Source organism: Hylobates moloch, unplaced genomic scaffold (genome assembly GCF_009828535.3).
Source record: "Hylobates moloch isolate HMO894 unplaced genomic scaffold, HMol_V3 SCAFFOLD_6, whole genome shotgun sequence".
NCBI lineage: Eukaryota > Metazoa > Chordata > Mammalia > Primates > Hylobatidae > Hylobates > Hylobates moloch.
In genome coordinates this window covers 89395090-89410224 of record NW_026652281.1, presented here as the reverse complement: position 1 = coordinate 89410224, position 15135 = coordinate 89395090, and the positions used below count along the sequence as shown (strand labels likewise).

The 15135-nt window shown below is 40.8% G+C and overlaps 1 protein-coding gene across 6 annotated transcripts in view; it reads right to left on the bottom strand.

The window, feature by feature from the left end:
* Positions 1–15135, bottom strand: part of FTO (FTO alpha-ketoglutarate dependent dioxygenase) — a 413232-nt gene that overhangs the window by 298553 nt on the left and 99544 nt on the right. For 5 of the 6 annotated variants that reach the window (XM_032157362.1, XM_032157363.1, XM_058440993.1 and 2 more), the window contains exon 2: positions 6212–6289. In XM_032157362.1, coding sequence (XP_032013253.1) covers positions 6212–6289 — 78 coding nt within the window. Of the gene's footprint in view, positions 1–1559; positions 1732–6211; positions 6290–15135 lie in introns of all 6 variants that reach the window. The other variant, XM_058440997.1, reaches the window with a different exon arrangement.

Below are 15135 nucleotides of genomic sequence, written 5' to 3'. Positions count from 1 at the left end.
GGCTGATGGGAAGCTATTCAAGGGCTTTGAGCAAGAAAGTGTAATGAGCTGATTTATGTTTTCAAAAGATCATTCTGGATGCTGTGTTAAACTAGACAGGGGGAAGGAGGCAGAACCAGTCAGCAGGCTGTTGCAACAGAGATGATGGCAGTTTTGGCCACGGTGTAAGCAGCAGAGGTGGTGAGAAGCAGTCAGATTTTTCATACATTTTAGAACAAAAGGGATTTTCTGAAGCCTTCACAGAATATGTAGTGTTTAAGTAAAGTCTTTAAGAGTAGATGCTCACCAGACAGAAAAGGGAAGAGAGTACTAGTGGGCATAAAGGCAAGGAAGGATAAGAGGGCACAGCAGAGTCAGGGTGGAACCAAGAACTCCCTATGACAAGAGTTTATGGTTGGGCGCCATTTTAGGCCATGGGATGAGATTACACCAGAGAGGTAGTTTAGGGTCAGAAAGTCAATGGCAGCTGGGTGTAGTGGCTTACACCTGTAATCCTAGCACTTTGGGAGGCTGAGGCAGGCAGATCACTTGAGGTCAGGAGTTTGAGACCAGCCTGGTCAACAAGGCGAAACCCTGTCTCTACTAAAAATACAAAAATTAGTCAGGCATGGTGATGCGTGCCAAATAGCACCCAGCTATTTGGGAGGCTAAGGCAGGAGAATCGCTTGAACCTGGAAGGCAGAGGTTACAATGAGCCAAGGTCGCACCACTACATTCCAGCCTGGGCGACAGAGCAACACTCTGTCTCAAAGAAAAAAAAACAAACAAGAAAGTCAATGGCCTTATAGGGTGGATATGCTGAGGAATTTGAACTTGACCTTGGAAGCAAAGGCGACTCAACAAAATTTATAAAACAAGGAGGTACAAGTCAGTTCTGATGGCACTGGGGAGGGCATGAGGGACACTAATCAGGAGGATGCTAAAACTGCGGAGGCAGAAAGTGATCAATGTGGCCTACATAGTTGAGGCAGTGTCTGTGGGATGGAAAAAGAAAAAACAATTTGAGAGATCCTAAAGAGGTAAAACCACCAGGGGCCCAGTGACTAAATGAGGGAAGAAAGCAATGGGTAGAAGTTGAGGGTGGTGAGCTTTCTAATTTCAAGAATGGGACTAGGGGATACCATTAGAGAAGAGGCTGAATGGGAGGAGCCTTGTAGAAAGAATCCTTATTAAAATGTAAGTCACATCCCGTCACGCTTGTGCTCCAAGCCCTCTCATGCCTCCTCATCTCAGAGTAACCGCCAATGCTCTTCTTACAGAACTTAAAGACTGTAAGTTCTTGTTCTCGTATAACCAGGCCCCCCCCTTCTCTCTGTCTCTCTCACTGTCTCCCCTGCTCTCACCAGCTGTCTCCCTCTGCTCCAGATATGTTGGCCTCGGGTGCTTTTCCTGTCAAATATACCTCAGAGGCTTTGCTGTTCCATAGGCCTAGAACATTCTTCCCACAAGTATCTACATGGCTTGCCCCTACACCACCTGCCCCACAAGAAATAAGCTCAAAGAAGACACGAATCTCTTGTCAGTTTTCACAACTTCATTTCTAATGCCTAAAACATTACCTGGCACAGAGTCGGGGAGTGAAATCCATTTGTTTAATGGAGTAAGTAACTTAATGAATATGAATCATGTTGAGTTAGATGTAGCTGGAAGACTTTCAGGTAGAGCCGCTCCGTAGGCAGTTGGAAGTGGAGAGCTGGAGGTCACAGGGAGAGCTGGGATGGGGACAGAGGTCTGGAACCATTGAGACAAGAGCAGAGTCATCTCAGAAGGATGAAGAGACACAAGGGAAGAGAGAAGCAGTATAGGACTTAAGAGTAGAGACCCAAAAGCCAACAGCCCAGGCTTAAATCCTAGTCCCAACATATCCTGCACATAAGTCTTGAACAAATTTTTGAATCTCTCTGTCCCTCAGTTTCCTCATCTCTAAAATAGGGTTTTAGTAACACCTGTCTCAGAAGCGTATAGCAAGATTTCAATGAGCTCACACGTGTAATGCACTTAAAGTAGCAGCAGAACAACCTGGCACATAGCTAGCACACAATCAGTGACGGCAAGGGGGTTATTGAGGACAGTCTCATTTTCTTTAGATAAGAGGGGCTGCATTCATATTTCTGGAAGCCAGAGTTTGTTTTCTGACTATATAATTCCTTGTTTCCTTGTGTTCCATGATGAGCTAACAGAAGTTCTCTCTGCTTTTCTGCTTTGACCTTTGGTGGTTTGGTTTTGCTTCTTTTCTCTATGGTCTTATTAAAAGAAACAGAAAAACTTCTCTGAAGGTGTTTTGAATTGGAGCATGGTAGACCAAGAGGTGGACAATATAGCAGAAAGAGCACGGGCCTTCAGAGTCAGACAAATATGGGCTGAACTCCAGCTCTCCCACTCAGATAACTAACTTAGTCTCTCCTGATTTCCTCCTTTTTTAACCTTGTTATGACATGCAGGCTGAACTCCAGTTCCTGGGCTCAAATGATCCTCCTGTCTCAGCCTCCCAAGTAGGTGGAACTTACAGTTGTGCCTGGTTCCTCTCTTGATTTCTAAAACAGAAATAATACCTACCTCAAGTACCTCAAGCCTGAAGAAGAGTAGTTGCTGAATACCTACTTGTGGAATGAATGAATGAGGCTGTTGTGGGGATTGCATGTGAGAGCATGCATAAAACATGTAGCACAAAGCCTAGCACACTGTAAGGGTCAATCAACAGACCCAAAATGGAAGCTGCACAGACTCCTGTGTTTATGACCAGCAGCTGGATTGGCATTCCTTTGGTGAGGGCCTGTTTAAGGGACCCAGTGTCAGGTCTGAACTTTCTATTTATTCATGTCATTAAAAAGTGTTTTCACTTCATCTTTTAAGAGAAGAGATTTACTTTTACTAAGGTTTTATTGAAGTACTAAGCCTTCTTAAAAGGTGTACTTTGGCTGGGCGCAGTGGCTCACACCTGTAATCCCAGCACTTTGGGAGGCCGAGGCGGGTGGATGACGTGAGGTCAGGAGTTTGAGACCAGCCTGGCCAACATGGTGAAACCCCATCTCTACTAAAATTACAAAAATTAGCCAGGCATGGTGGCAGGTGCCTGTAATTCCAGCTACTCAGGAGGCTGAGGCAGGAGAATCGCTTGAACCCAGGAGGCAGAGGTTGTAGTGAGCTGATATCGCACCACTGCACTCCAGCCTGGGCAACAGAGTGAGAATCTGTCTCAAAAAAAAAAAGAAAAGAAAAGAAAAACAAGAAGGTGCACTTAGAGTGATTAGATATTAGTATCAGGGTTTGTTGTGGGCCTTGGAAAGATAACAGAGAAGTCTTGATAGTTGTTCTGTTTGCATTTGGGTTTCCTTTTATCCCTCAGTGGATGGCTGGTTCAGAGCAGAGTGGGCTGATAACCTTTTGTATCTCATTCTTCCTGTACCATTTTCACACGACCAAAGCTGAAATGGCTCGGCAGTTGCTTTGTGACAATGCATGTAATCATGCACCAGAAGGCTTATAGCTATGAAAATTTAGTAAGCATTTCAGAACTAATTGCATTTTTGTGTGTTTACCTGTCTTAAGGGTACTTTTAAAAATTATTTTTTCCCTGATTGCAAAAGAATATACATTCACTGCAGATAATTTAGAAAACTGGGAAAGTTCAAAAGAGAACACCCACCCTATCAGTATGTGGTATGACATTTCTGTATACATCTGTCAAATCTTTCCAGATGCCAAATCCCTGGGCAAGTGTGTATGTGTGTAGAAGCAAAATTCAAATCATACTAAACTCATTATTATTATATATAACTGGTTTTCCAAATTAACTACTGGGTGCATGTATTCAAGCAAACTCATTCAGCACCTGATAGGTACCTGGCACTGAACGAAGTACAGAGGATAAGGGAAGCCAGCACACAAAAAAATTCATTACAATTAAGTGAGATTAATGCCAGATGTGATGGCTCATGCCTGCAATCCTAGCACTTTCGGACGCCAAATCACTTGAGGTCAGGAGTTTGAGACAAGCCTGGCCAACATGGTGAAACCATGTCTCTACTAAAAATACAAAAATTAGCCAGACACACTTGCTTGAACCCAGGAGGCAGAGGTTGCAGTGAGCTCAGATCACCCCACTGCACTCCAGCCTGGACACAACACAGCGAGACTCTGTCTCAAAAAAAAAAAAAAAAATTAAGTGAGATTAAGTGCTGATAAAGTATAAGAGAGGAAGCAGAGACAACTCTCTGGTTGTAGAGGTGTCAGGGAAGCTTCCTACAGGAGATGACATATGAACTGTTACTAACAGGTAACACAGAAGTTCACCAAGGAAAGAAGAGACAGGCTGGGCATGGTGGCTCATGCCTGTAACCCCAGCACTTTGTGAGCCCAAGGTGTGTGGATCGCTTGAGCTCAAGAGTTCAAGACCAGTCTGGGCAGCATGGTGAAACCCTGTCTCTACAAAAATACAAAAAATTAGCTAGGTGTGGTGGCACGTGCCAGTGGTCTCAGCTACTTGGGAGGCTGAGGTGGGAGAATCGCAAGGGCCCGGGGGGCAGAGGTTGCAGTGAGCCCAGATCACACCACTGCATTCCAGTCTGGGTGACAGAGTGAGATCCTGTGTCAAGAAATAAAAAAAAAAAAGAAGAGACAGATAAAGAGAAGGAGGTATGTCAGCAGAGGATGTAGCCAGAAGGCCCCAAAGATGAAACTCATAGTGAATTTAAAGTACTGCAAAAATCCAGTGTGGATAAAAAGGTGTAAGAGCAGGGGAGATGAGGCTGAAAATGTAGGAGCCAGTCGATGATGTGGGATTTGAAGCAGAGGGTTGCCATGCTCAGATTTACATCTTGGTTAGAAAATACTACAGCTTCAAGGATGAAGGGGGGCAAAGAGGAAAACTAGACAGACCTATAAGAGGACTGATAGTGAAGAGGGAAGATGGTGCAAATCAAATGGAAATGGAGATAACAGAGAGTGGCCTAGAAATAAGATTGAGCTAGAAGTCACAGAAATCATATTGACCCGGATTCTAGATGGGTAAAGTCCTTCTTTCCTCTCTTCCTTCCTTACTTCCTTACTGATGGTCAGCTATGTACATGCAGGTGTTAGAGATACAAAGATGCTGTGACCTAATTCCTATTCTGATTTTCATGGCAATCCTCTGCTTCAAGACTTCACACTCTAGTAGGAAAGAAGAGGTGAAAATTTATTATTTTTACATGCCCAGAGGGCCTACTCTTCCTTCTTTGGAAAGAGGACTCCGATTTTCCTTTGGGAAAGCACCCATGTCTAACTCACATAGTGCATACAGTTTGGTGGGAGTACTCTCACTCCAACCCCACTCCAAGAGTAGATGCATGACCTAGGCCAGGCAAACAGGAGCATTTGACTCTCCTGAACATGATGACTAGTTCAGTGATAAGCACATGACTCCAACCAGGCCAACAGGATTACTTCCTGGAGAATTTGATGGAACCAGGGAAAAAGAACTCACTACCTTTTTCTAAGATCCCAGATGCCAAAGACCACATACCCCTCGGGCTGTCAGAGTCCTTCTATGCTCTCAGATGAGAGCCTGTTGAGCATGAGATCACACTGAGGAAAGCTAAGCCAAGAAAAACAGGAAAAAACAGTGATCGGGTGACATCTTTTGTAAAGTTGGATTTAGCCATGTACTCCTAGACTTCTAAGGCAAGTCAATAAATTCCCCTTATTTTTTGCCACAGTGAGTTTGATTTGGGTTTTTGTCATTTGTAATTGAAACAGTGGTGTCTAATTCAGAGACAGAGACACGGAATTCTGTAATTGCAATACCATGTGCTAGGTGGTATAGAGTTATTTACCAGGAGTGCAATCAGCTTGACTTGTAGGTAGGGTAAGCTGGGAAAATGTTCACAAAGGAGGTGATGTTTAACTGAACTCTTGAAGAATTAGCCATCTGCAACAGGATAAGGAGCAAAAGGAAGGAGGAGGAGCTAGGCAGAAGAAACAGCATGAGCAGAGGCAAGGAAGTGTGGAATGTCCGAGGAAATAAAAACAGTCACTGTGCTAAAGCATTAAATTCACTGCAAAAAAGCCGATTCTGAAGAAATGTACGTGCTCTGTGGGCCATGAGGAGTCATGGGTGATCTAATTTGACCTTTTCACCTGTCATTTAACCTCTCTAGCCCAGCTTCCTCATAGAAAATAAGGTTGATCAGAACACATCACTGAAACTGATAAAAATATTAAAATACCTTACCTGCTGATAGAATTCATCATCTTTGGGAGTCAGATAAGGAAGCCAAGTGTCTTCAAGCTCTTCAAGAAGCCTCAGTTTCTGTTTGAAAATAATAATAATTGCATATAAGTGAATATACAATGACCCAAAATAAGACACTCTCTTATTTTTCCAATAAGAGAATACAAACAAATTTTAGCCAACTTTGAATTTATAATCTTTTAGAGATAGAAATTAGTCAAAACTCAATTATAAAATGTATTAATTACATTACGTACATCTTTTTTTTTCTTTTCTTTTAGAGACAGAGTCTCACTCTGTCACCTTGGCTGGAATACAGTGGTGTGATCATAACTCACTATAACGTCAAACTCCTGGGCTCAAGTGATCCTCCCATCTCATCCTCCCAAGTAGCTGGGACTACAGGGGTGCCACCATGCTTGGATAATTTTTTTATTTTTAGTAGGGACAAGGTCTCATTATGTTGCCCAGGCTGGTCTCAAACTTCTGGCCTCAAGCAATCCTCCCATCTTGGCCTCCTATAGTGCTGGGATTACAGGCATGAGTCATGGCAGTCAGTCAATTACATATATACTAAATTACACATGGTATGAAGCATAAATTTAGAAATAATTTTATTCACTCTCACATTTCATGAGACAATTTGATTCACCCTTCACATATATTGTTGACATCCGGGTCTTTTTCATCACTAGAGTCAGCTTACAAGTCATCTAATACAGTTTTCCAGAGCAAACGCCTGTCTGTACAATCTGCTTGAGACATAGTAGCTTGTAAATCCTTTTATGGTACTACCACTGGAAATACCAAACCAAGCCACAAGTATCCATTTGCATAATGTCAGGATATGTGGAATAGTTATTCATCTTGTAAACATTTATTTGAGATCATATCCACTTACAGCATTGCTTTTTTAGAGTGATCTATCATCTCTACAATAATTAATAAATCTGTGTTAAACAACTTTGTTTCTTTTCTTTTCCAATTCCATGAAGCAGCCTTTTTAAGCACTCAAAGCCAGCATTGTCTGAGGCTGTTTCAAGAGACTATGTTTTCCCCAAACAGTACTGTGCTATTCAAACAAAGTAACTGAAAGAGGATCTCATATTATAAAGTATCTTATAAGAAATCAGATACATATAGGGCACCTCCGTCCTTCTGAGGGATATTTTTCAAAGAATATCTGACCTTATATTCAAGAATATAGGTACCACAACAGAGATCTAGATCAATGGAACAGAACAGAGCTCTCAGAAATGATGCCGCACATCTACAACTATCTGATCTTTGACAAACCTGACAAAAACAAGAAATGGGGAAAGGATTCCCTATGTAATAAATGGTGCTGGGAAAACTGGCTAGCCATATGTAGAAAGCTGAAACTGGATCCCTTCCTTACACCTTATACAAAAATTAATTCAAGATGGATTAAAGACTTAAATGTTAGACCTAAAACCATTAAAATCCTACAAGAAAACCTAGGCAATACCATTCAGGACACAGGCGTGGGCAAGGACTTCATGTCTAAAACACCAAAAGCAATGGCAACAAAAGCCAAAATCGACAAATGGGATCTAATTAAACTAAAGAGCGTCTGCACAGCAAAAGAAACTACCATCAGAGTGAACAGGCAACCTACAAAATGGGAGAAAATTTTTGCAACCTACTCATCTGACAAAGGGCTAATATCCAGAATCTACAATGAACTCAAACAAATTTACAAGAAAAAAACAAACAACCCCATCAAAAAGTGGGCAAAGGACATGAACAGACACTTCTCAAAAGAAGACATTTATGCAGCCAAAAAACACATGAAGAAATGCTCATCATCACTGGCCATCAGAGAAATGCAAATCAAAACCACAGTGAGATACCATCTCACACCAGTTAGAATGGCCATCATTAAAAAATCAGGAAACAACAGGTGCTGGAGAGGATGTGGAGAAATAGGAACACTTTTACACTGTTGGTGGGACTGTAAACTAGTTCAACCATTGTGGAAGTCAGTGTGGCGATTCCTCAGGGATCTAGAACTAGAAATACCATTTGACCCAGCCATCCCATTACTGGGTATATACCCAAAGGACTATAAATCATGCTGCTATAAAGACACATGCACACGTATGTTTATTGCGGCACTATTCACAATAGCAAAGACTTGGAACCAACCCAAATGTCCAACAACGATAGACTGGATTAAGAAAATGTGGCACATATACACCATGGAATACTACGCAGCCATAAAAAATGATGAGTTCATGTCCTTTGTAGGGACATGGATGAAACTGGAAAACATCATTCTCAGTAAACTATCACAAGGACAAAAAACCAAACACCGCATGTTCTCACTCACAGGTGGGAATTGAACAATGAGAACTCATGGACACAGGAAGGGGAACATCACACTCCAAGGACTGTTGTGGGGTTGGGGGAGGGGGGAGGGACAGCATTAGGAGATATACCTAATGCTAAATGACGAGTTAATGGGTGCAGGAAATCAACATGGCACATGGATACATATGTAACAACAAACCTGCACATTGTGCACATGTACCCTAAAACCTAAAGTATAATAAATAATAATAATAATAATAATAAATAAAATAAAAAAAGAATATATGGAGTTTTTGTGTGTACATGGCATATAAATGGCATAAATGTGCATATACACTCACAGACACATACACACATAGACATGTACATACGACAGACATTATCTGTAAGAAAGAAAGCAAAAACAGCAGAAACAACGGGGTTTCAAATAAAAATGCAATTAAATGCATCATCAAAGCTACTGTCAGCCAGTAAGTCACACTTATAAAAATTAGATAACGGTACACCTTGCTCTGGGCCAATATAGTCCCACTCAGTAAGAATGTGGCTTGGTAAACACAAACTGGATTTCAGGCTCCACCTGCTCCAATGGCCAATGTCTTTATAAAGTGCACAACCTACTCAACCAGACGTGGCGGCCCTGAGTACTACCCTCTCCCACCCCAAATAGCAGCCTTCTCTCACAAACCCATCACAGAGTAGTCAGAGGAAACTTCCTTTTGGGTAAAACACAAATTCTTTCTGGACATTTTTTGTATCATTAACTAAAAGTGAGGAAAGAGAAAGGGAATAGAAGTATAGCAACCAATTGACCTAAGAGACACAAAACCAAATTCTACTCTTAGGCATAATTCTATTATATTTTTAGTCAAAGCCTTTGTTTTGACTATAGGTGTTTCCTCATTTATAACGAAACGGTTGACTTACCAGTTAAACAAATTTTTTTTTTAGACAGGGTTTCACTCTGTCCCACAGGCTGAAGTGTAGTGGCCCAAACACAGCTCACTGCAGCCTTGACTTCCTGGGCTCAGATGATTCTCCCAACTCAGCCTCCCAAGTAGCTGGGACTAAAGGTGCAATGCCACCATGCCTGACTAGTTTTGTTTTACTTTTTTTGTAGAGATGAGGCCTCAGTATGTTCCCCACGCTGGTCTCAAACCCCTGGGCTCAAATGATCTGCCCGCCTTGGCCTCCCAAAGTGCTGGGATTACAGAAGTGAGTTACCATACCTGACCTAAATTATGATACTTTTATAGCTATAATACTAATGTAACACACACCATTACAGATAATCAACAAACCAGTTTGGATAATTCACTATTGGTTAATTGATTTATCTGTTTTTCAGTATTAACCATTATTTGGGCCATCGAAAAAACCAACGATATTTCCATGCACATACTTCTTGTATATTTCTCCACTCCATCATATATTTAATCAAAATCTATACCTCAGTTTTTACTTCAAGCTCAGAAAAGCCTCCATTTCCCTATGAAGATTTTATCAATTCTTAGTCTTTTTTATAGACACAAAGTGCCAGAATATTTATAAATGCCAAAAAAGGTAAGCCTTGAATAATTCAAACGCACATTTCTCAAACCTTGAAATAGCTCCACCTTGCAAACACCACCTTAAGATCTCTTCATGAGAGTCCATCAATAAAGCTAATCTACATATAAAGAGGAGCACAAAAGTACGGATTCCCAAAAGTAATTACATACTCCACCTAAATCAGACGAAACAGCAACAGACCTGTCCCATAGGTCGACAAGTGCCAGTGTAGGCTGAAACTCTGCTTATAATTAATGCTTCAGCTAAATTCTTGTAACAACCACCACTTCTCAGTTCATTTCGGAACTGAGCATCAGACAGGTATAAAACATTGTAACTTATAAGGCTGTATCAAAAGGATAAAATTTGACAAGATTTTTCCTACTCTAGGGCAAGCAGCATATAATTGATCTCCCACTAGGAATTTTCATTTTAATCCTGTGAGCACTGTTGTATCTACATGACAGCAGAGAATGGGGACCAGAAAATCATCCAACTTAAGACCCTACAGATAAAAATCTGCTCTCAACATCAACACTCACTACTTGCAATTTTACCAAGTAACTGGCAAGATCAATTATTAAATAACAATATTTACAAACATAAAGAGAAGTTTTGGTCATGTTTACATCGGTGAAATCAATCAGATATCAATAGTAAGTTGGTAGCTCATAAACATCAAAATTAAAAATTCTGAACTGCTTTATAAAAATCAAATATTAAGATTGCTTTATGAAAAGCAAGGTCACTATGGGCAAGACTAAGAGAAACAGGCCCTTTCATTCTCTGCTGTCAGGAGAGCAAAACAAAACCATCCTTAGAGAGGGTAACCAGTCAACTCCTTTCAAAATTCAAATGCATTTACCATGTGAGCCAGCTATCCTACTTCTGATTTATCCATCTAATATACTTGTACCACGTTCAGAAGAATATATGCACGAAGATACTCATTACACCATTATTTGTAGAACAAAAGTTTGGAATCACACTAAAAACCACTGAATTGTACACTTTAAAATGGTGAATTTTATGATATGGAAATTATCTCAATAAAACAAAAAGATTAGAAACAATGCAAATCTCCAGCCACAGGGGACAGCTGAATAAACTACAGGACATCCACGTGATGAAGTATAAAGCAACAGTAAACAAAAACAAGGACGCTCTCTGTTTATGAACTAAAAAGCTCTCCAGAAGATATTGGGAAGTAAAAAGCAAGGTACAAAATTCTGCTTGTATTTGCATACAAAAATACAAAGGATAAATGACAGACTTTTTTTTTTTTTTTTTTTTTGAGACAGAGTCTCGCTCTGTCGCCCAGGCTGGAGTGCAGTGGCGCGATCTCGGCTCACGCAAGCTCTGCCTCCCGGGTTCACGCCATTCTCCTGCCTCAGCCTCTCCGAGTAGCTGGGACTACAGGCGCCCGCCACCGCGCCCGGCTAATTTTTTGTATTTTTAGTAGAGACGGGGTTTCACCGTGGTCTCGATCTCCTGACCTCGTGATCCGCCCGCCTCGGCCTCCCAAAGTGCTGGGATTACAAGCGTGAGGCACTGCGCCCAGCCTGACAGACTATTAAAGTGATTATCTGTCAATAGAGGTGGGAAATGACTAGAAAGGGACAATGCGGAGCCAAGACTACTCAAAATATTCCATTTTATATTGTTTTGATTTTTGCACTATGTAACCGTCTTACCTATTACCAATTCAAACATCTAACCTACTAATTCCTCACATGAAATTCAGTATAAAGATGAAGACAACATGATTTTTGGCATTGTTTTACAAAGTGCCTACTTTTGTCCATGTACAATGATGTATTTATTTGGAAAACTATTGCAGACTAGCACACTAAAGAGGAGAGGAAAAAAACAGCTCTGACAATTTTCTTTGTGTCAAATGCCAACCACAGTAAAAACACACAACATTAAAATGCGCTCTGGAGCACAGGTAGAAGGAGCTCACGTTTGACTGTCAGATCTGGCTAACTGCTGCTCCTCAGCCTGATGTACAGATAAATCCACACAGCTGGGCCCTGCAGCACACTGCTCTGCTCACACACTTCTTTGCTGTCACACTTGTGTCAAATACATCAAGCTGCTCACAAATGCCACACGGAGAGCCAGAGAGAGCGTAAAGCCTCAGCTCTCCCACCTGGCAGGAGGGGCAGATGAAGACCCTTCCATGCAGGCTACCACCCATTTCCACAGCTCTAGCAAAGTAAAAAGAGGACAAAAGACCTATGTGAAACACACCACAGCCAGTAGCAGTGGCTCACACCTGTAATCCCAGCACTTTGGGAGGCGGAGGCAGGAGGATCACCTGAGCTCAGGAGTTCGAGACCAGCTTGGGGAAAATGGCAAAAACCCGTCTCTACAAAAAAATACAAAAACTAGCCGGGCATTATGGTGTGCACTTGCAGTCCCAGCAACTCGGGAGGCTGAGATAGGAGGATCCACTTGAGCCTGGGAGGCAGAGGTTGCAGTGAGCCGAGATGGCGCCACTGCATCCAGCCTGTGTGACAGAGTAAGACTCTCTGTCTAAAAAAAAACACACCACAACTCAAACTCATAAGGGTTTAAAGTTAGATATCAGAAACTACACCAGCCCTAAGCCTCTGCTTTACTGTGAAAAAGTTAAGCTGTATCTGAGCTTGTATATCTTGTCACATAGAGATATGTCTTGAGAGTCTTACAGTAATTACATAAAAAGATTAAGTGGATTATGACTCATCATGTAAGGGTGTATCTCACCTACAAATGAAGCGTATTTTTCGTCCCACTCCTGACTCTTCAGCCGTGTCAAGATTATGCTGCTAAGGACACTTATTCTTTATCCATTTATCATTTCCCACATAATACTTCTTCAACTATGCATCCTATTGTGTCAAGTTCAGTAAAAATTTAATTTTGTTACCTGAGTCTTTTCAAAATACAATGATGAATAATGGCTAATGAATGTTCATTGTGAAAATAACTGCATGATCTTATGAGGGTTTTAAGTGGGAAAATGACCTAGTCCTTAAGCAGGGTGCTTGGTGGGCAAGGAAGACATATCTAAACTAACACTAGAAAGATCATTAAGAGCCAGGTGCGGTGGCTCACGCCTGTAATCCCAGCACTATGGCAGGCCAAGGAAGACAGATCACTTGAGGCCAGGAGTTCAAGACCAGCCTGGCCATCAAAGGGAACCCCGTCTCTACCAAAAATACAAAAATTAGCCAGGCATGGTGGCACACACCTATAATCCCAGCTACTAGGGTGGCTGAGGCAAGAGAATCACTTGAACCTGGCAGGTGGAGGTTGCAGTGAGTCACCACTGCACGGTGACACAGCAAGATTCTTTCTCAAAAAAAAAAAAAAGAAAAGAAAAGATCAATAAGAAGTAGCTAAACCAAAAAAGTGTAAATATTTCGCATATACATATACCATATTTGCTTTAGATAAGAAGAAAAAAAGTATTTCAACCATTTCAACAAATTCAGCATTCCTTGTCCTATGAAAAACTTCCATCTCCATGAAAATATGGCACAGTAAAAGTAAACTGGATTTGGAGGCGAAAGTAGAATTTTGAATGGAGACTCTCACTTCCTCGATGCAGTACCACATCGGAAGCAAACTCGCCCCTTCTCAATTTCCTCATCTGTAAGGACACTGTTTCATAGAGTTGTGATGATAAAATAAAATTATTCATATATATTAGTGCATTTTGCAAACTATAAACTATGCAGATATTAGGCAAATAGCATTCAAACAGTGGGGTAGGGGTCTGTATAACAAAGCAAACTTGTTTGTTATGTGTGTATAGCCTAAGGAGCCAAACTTTTGAATTCCAATGCCACTTCTACCAGTCTAGGTGCATGATTTGGAACTAGTTTCTTATCTCCCTGTGAGATGTACATGATATTAACACATAAAGCTCTAAGAACAGTGTCTGGCACATAAACAGCCCCTCAATACACTTTGGCAACCATTTGTTGTTATTGTTATTTACTCATGTCTGGAAAGGACAGTTTTATTTCCTAGTTATAAATTACTTATACAGAAATCTATGTGTACCACATCAAATTATATTTTAGGCCACAAATTAATGCTACTGGATTAATACAAATCCAGATATTAATTAGCCTCAGTGATCTACAGGAGAAATGTATAAAAATTTCCCATAAAAGTTTACATATATAAAATGTGTCAGTTAACTATGTTGTGGTGATCACCTACTTTTTAATATGACAAAATTGCACAATTTTAGAACATATAAAGAAACTAAGGCCCATCCAGAGCTATTAAGTGACTGGCAAGAGACTATACTGCTGCTTATGAGAGAATCACAACTCACATTCTTAGTTCCCAGGTACAAGGCCACACCCACTACACCACACCCTCCCTGAGGCAAGAGAAATCATCTCTCTTAAGAATTGTTTAATTTTTAAATGAAAAACAACATACGCAACACAATATTTTTTTAAAGTTTTTAATTAAAATCAATACTACTTACAAATTTTTAAAACCAATACTTACAGCCACTGCTCTTGGACCCTCAAGTCCTGGCTGCTTTGGTAGCTCTACAAGGCTTTCAAAAGAGATCTTTTTAATTAATATTTAGCAAGTCTTGTACTGTTTCCAATAATGGGAGCCAACACTACAGCATACAAAAAAATCTAGCCTGGATAGAAAATGTCATAATTTAGAAAACATCAGGAAGAATACTCAGAAGGATTTCACCTCAGCAGTGGTGCGATAGCCCTAGACTCAACGTCACACTGCTCCTTTCTAATTAAATGCAATATCTGAAAAGATCCAACTGTTTCCAAGTAACTTAAATTAGTTACTTAAAGGAACAGCAAGCACAAAATCCAGCACTTAAATGTTAAAAATTTACAGTGTTTGTCATCCAATCAAAAGCAACAAGGCATGGAAGTTTCTAAGAGAATACTACAAGGCAAGACAACATGACTGATAATGAAGAGAAAAATCAACTAATCGAAACTGGTGCAAAAACAGAACAGATGGCGAAATGAGTAGACAAGAATACTGAAACA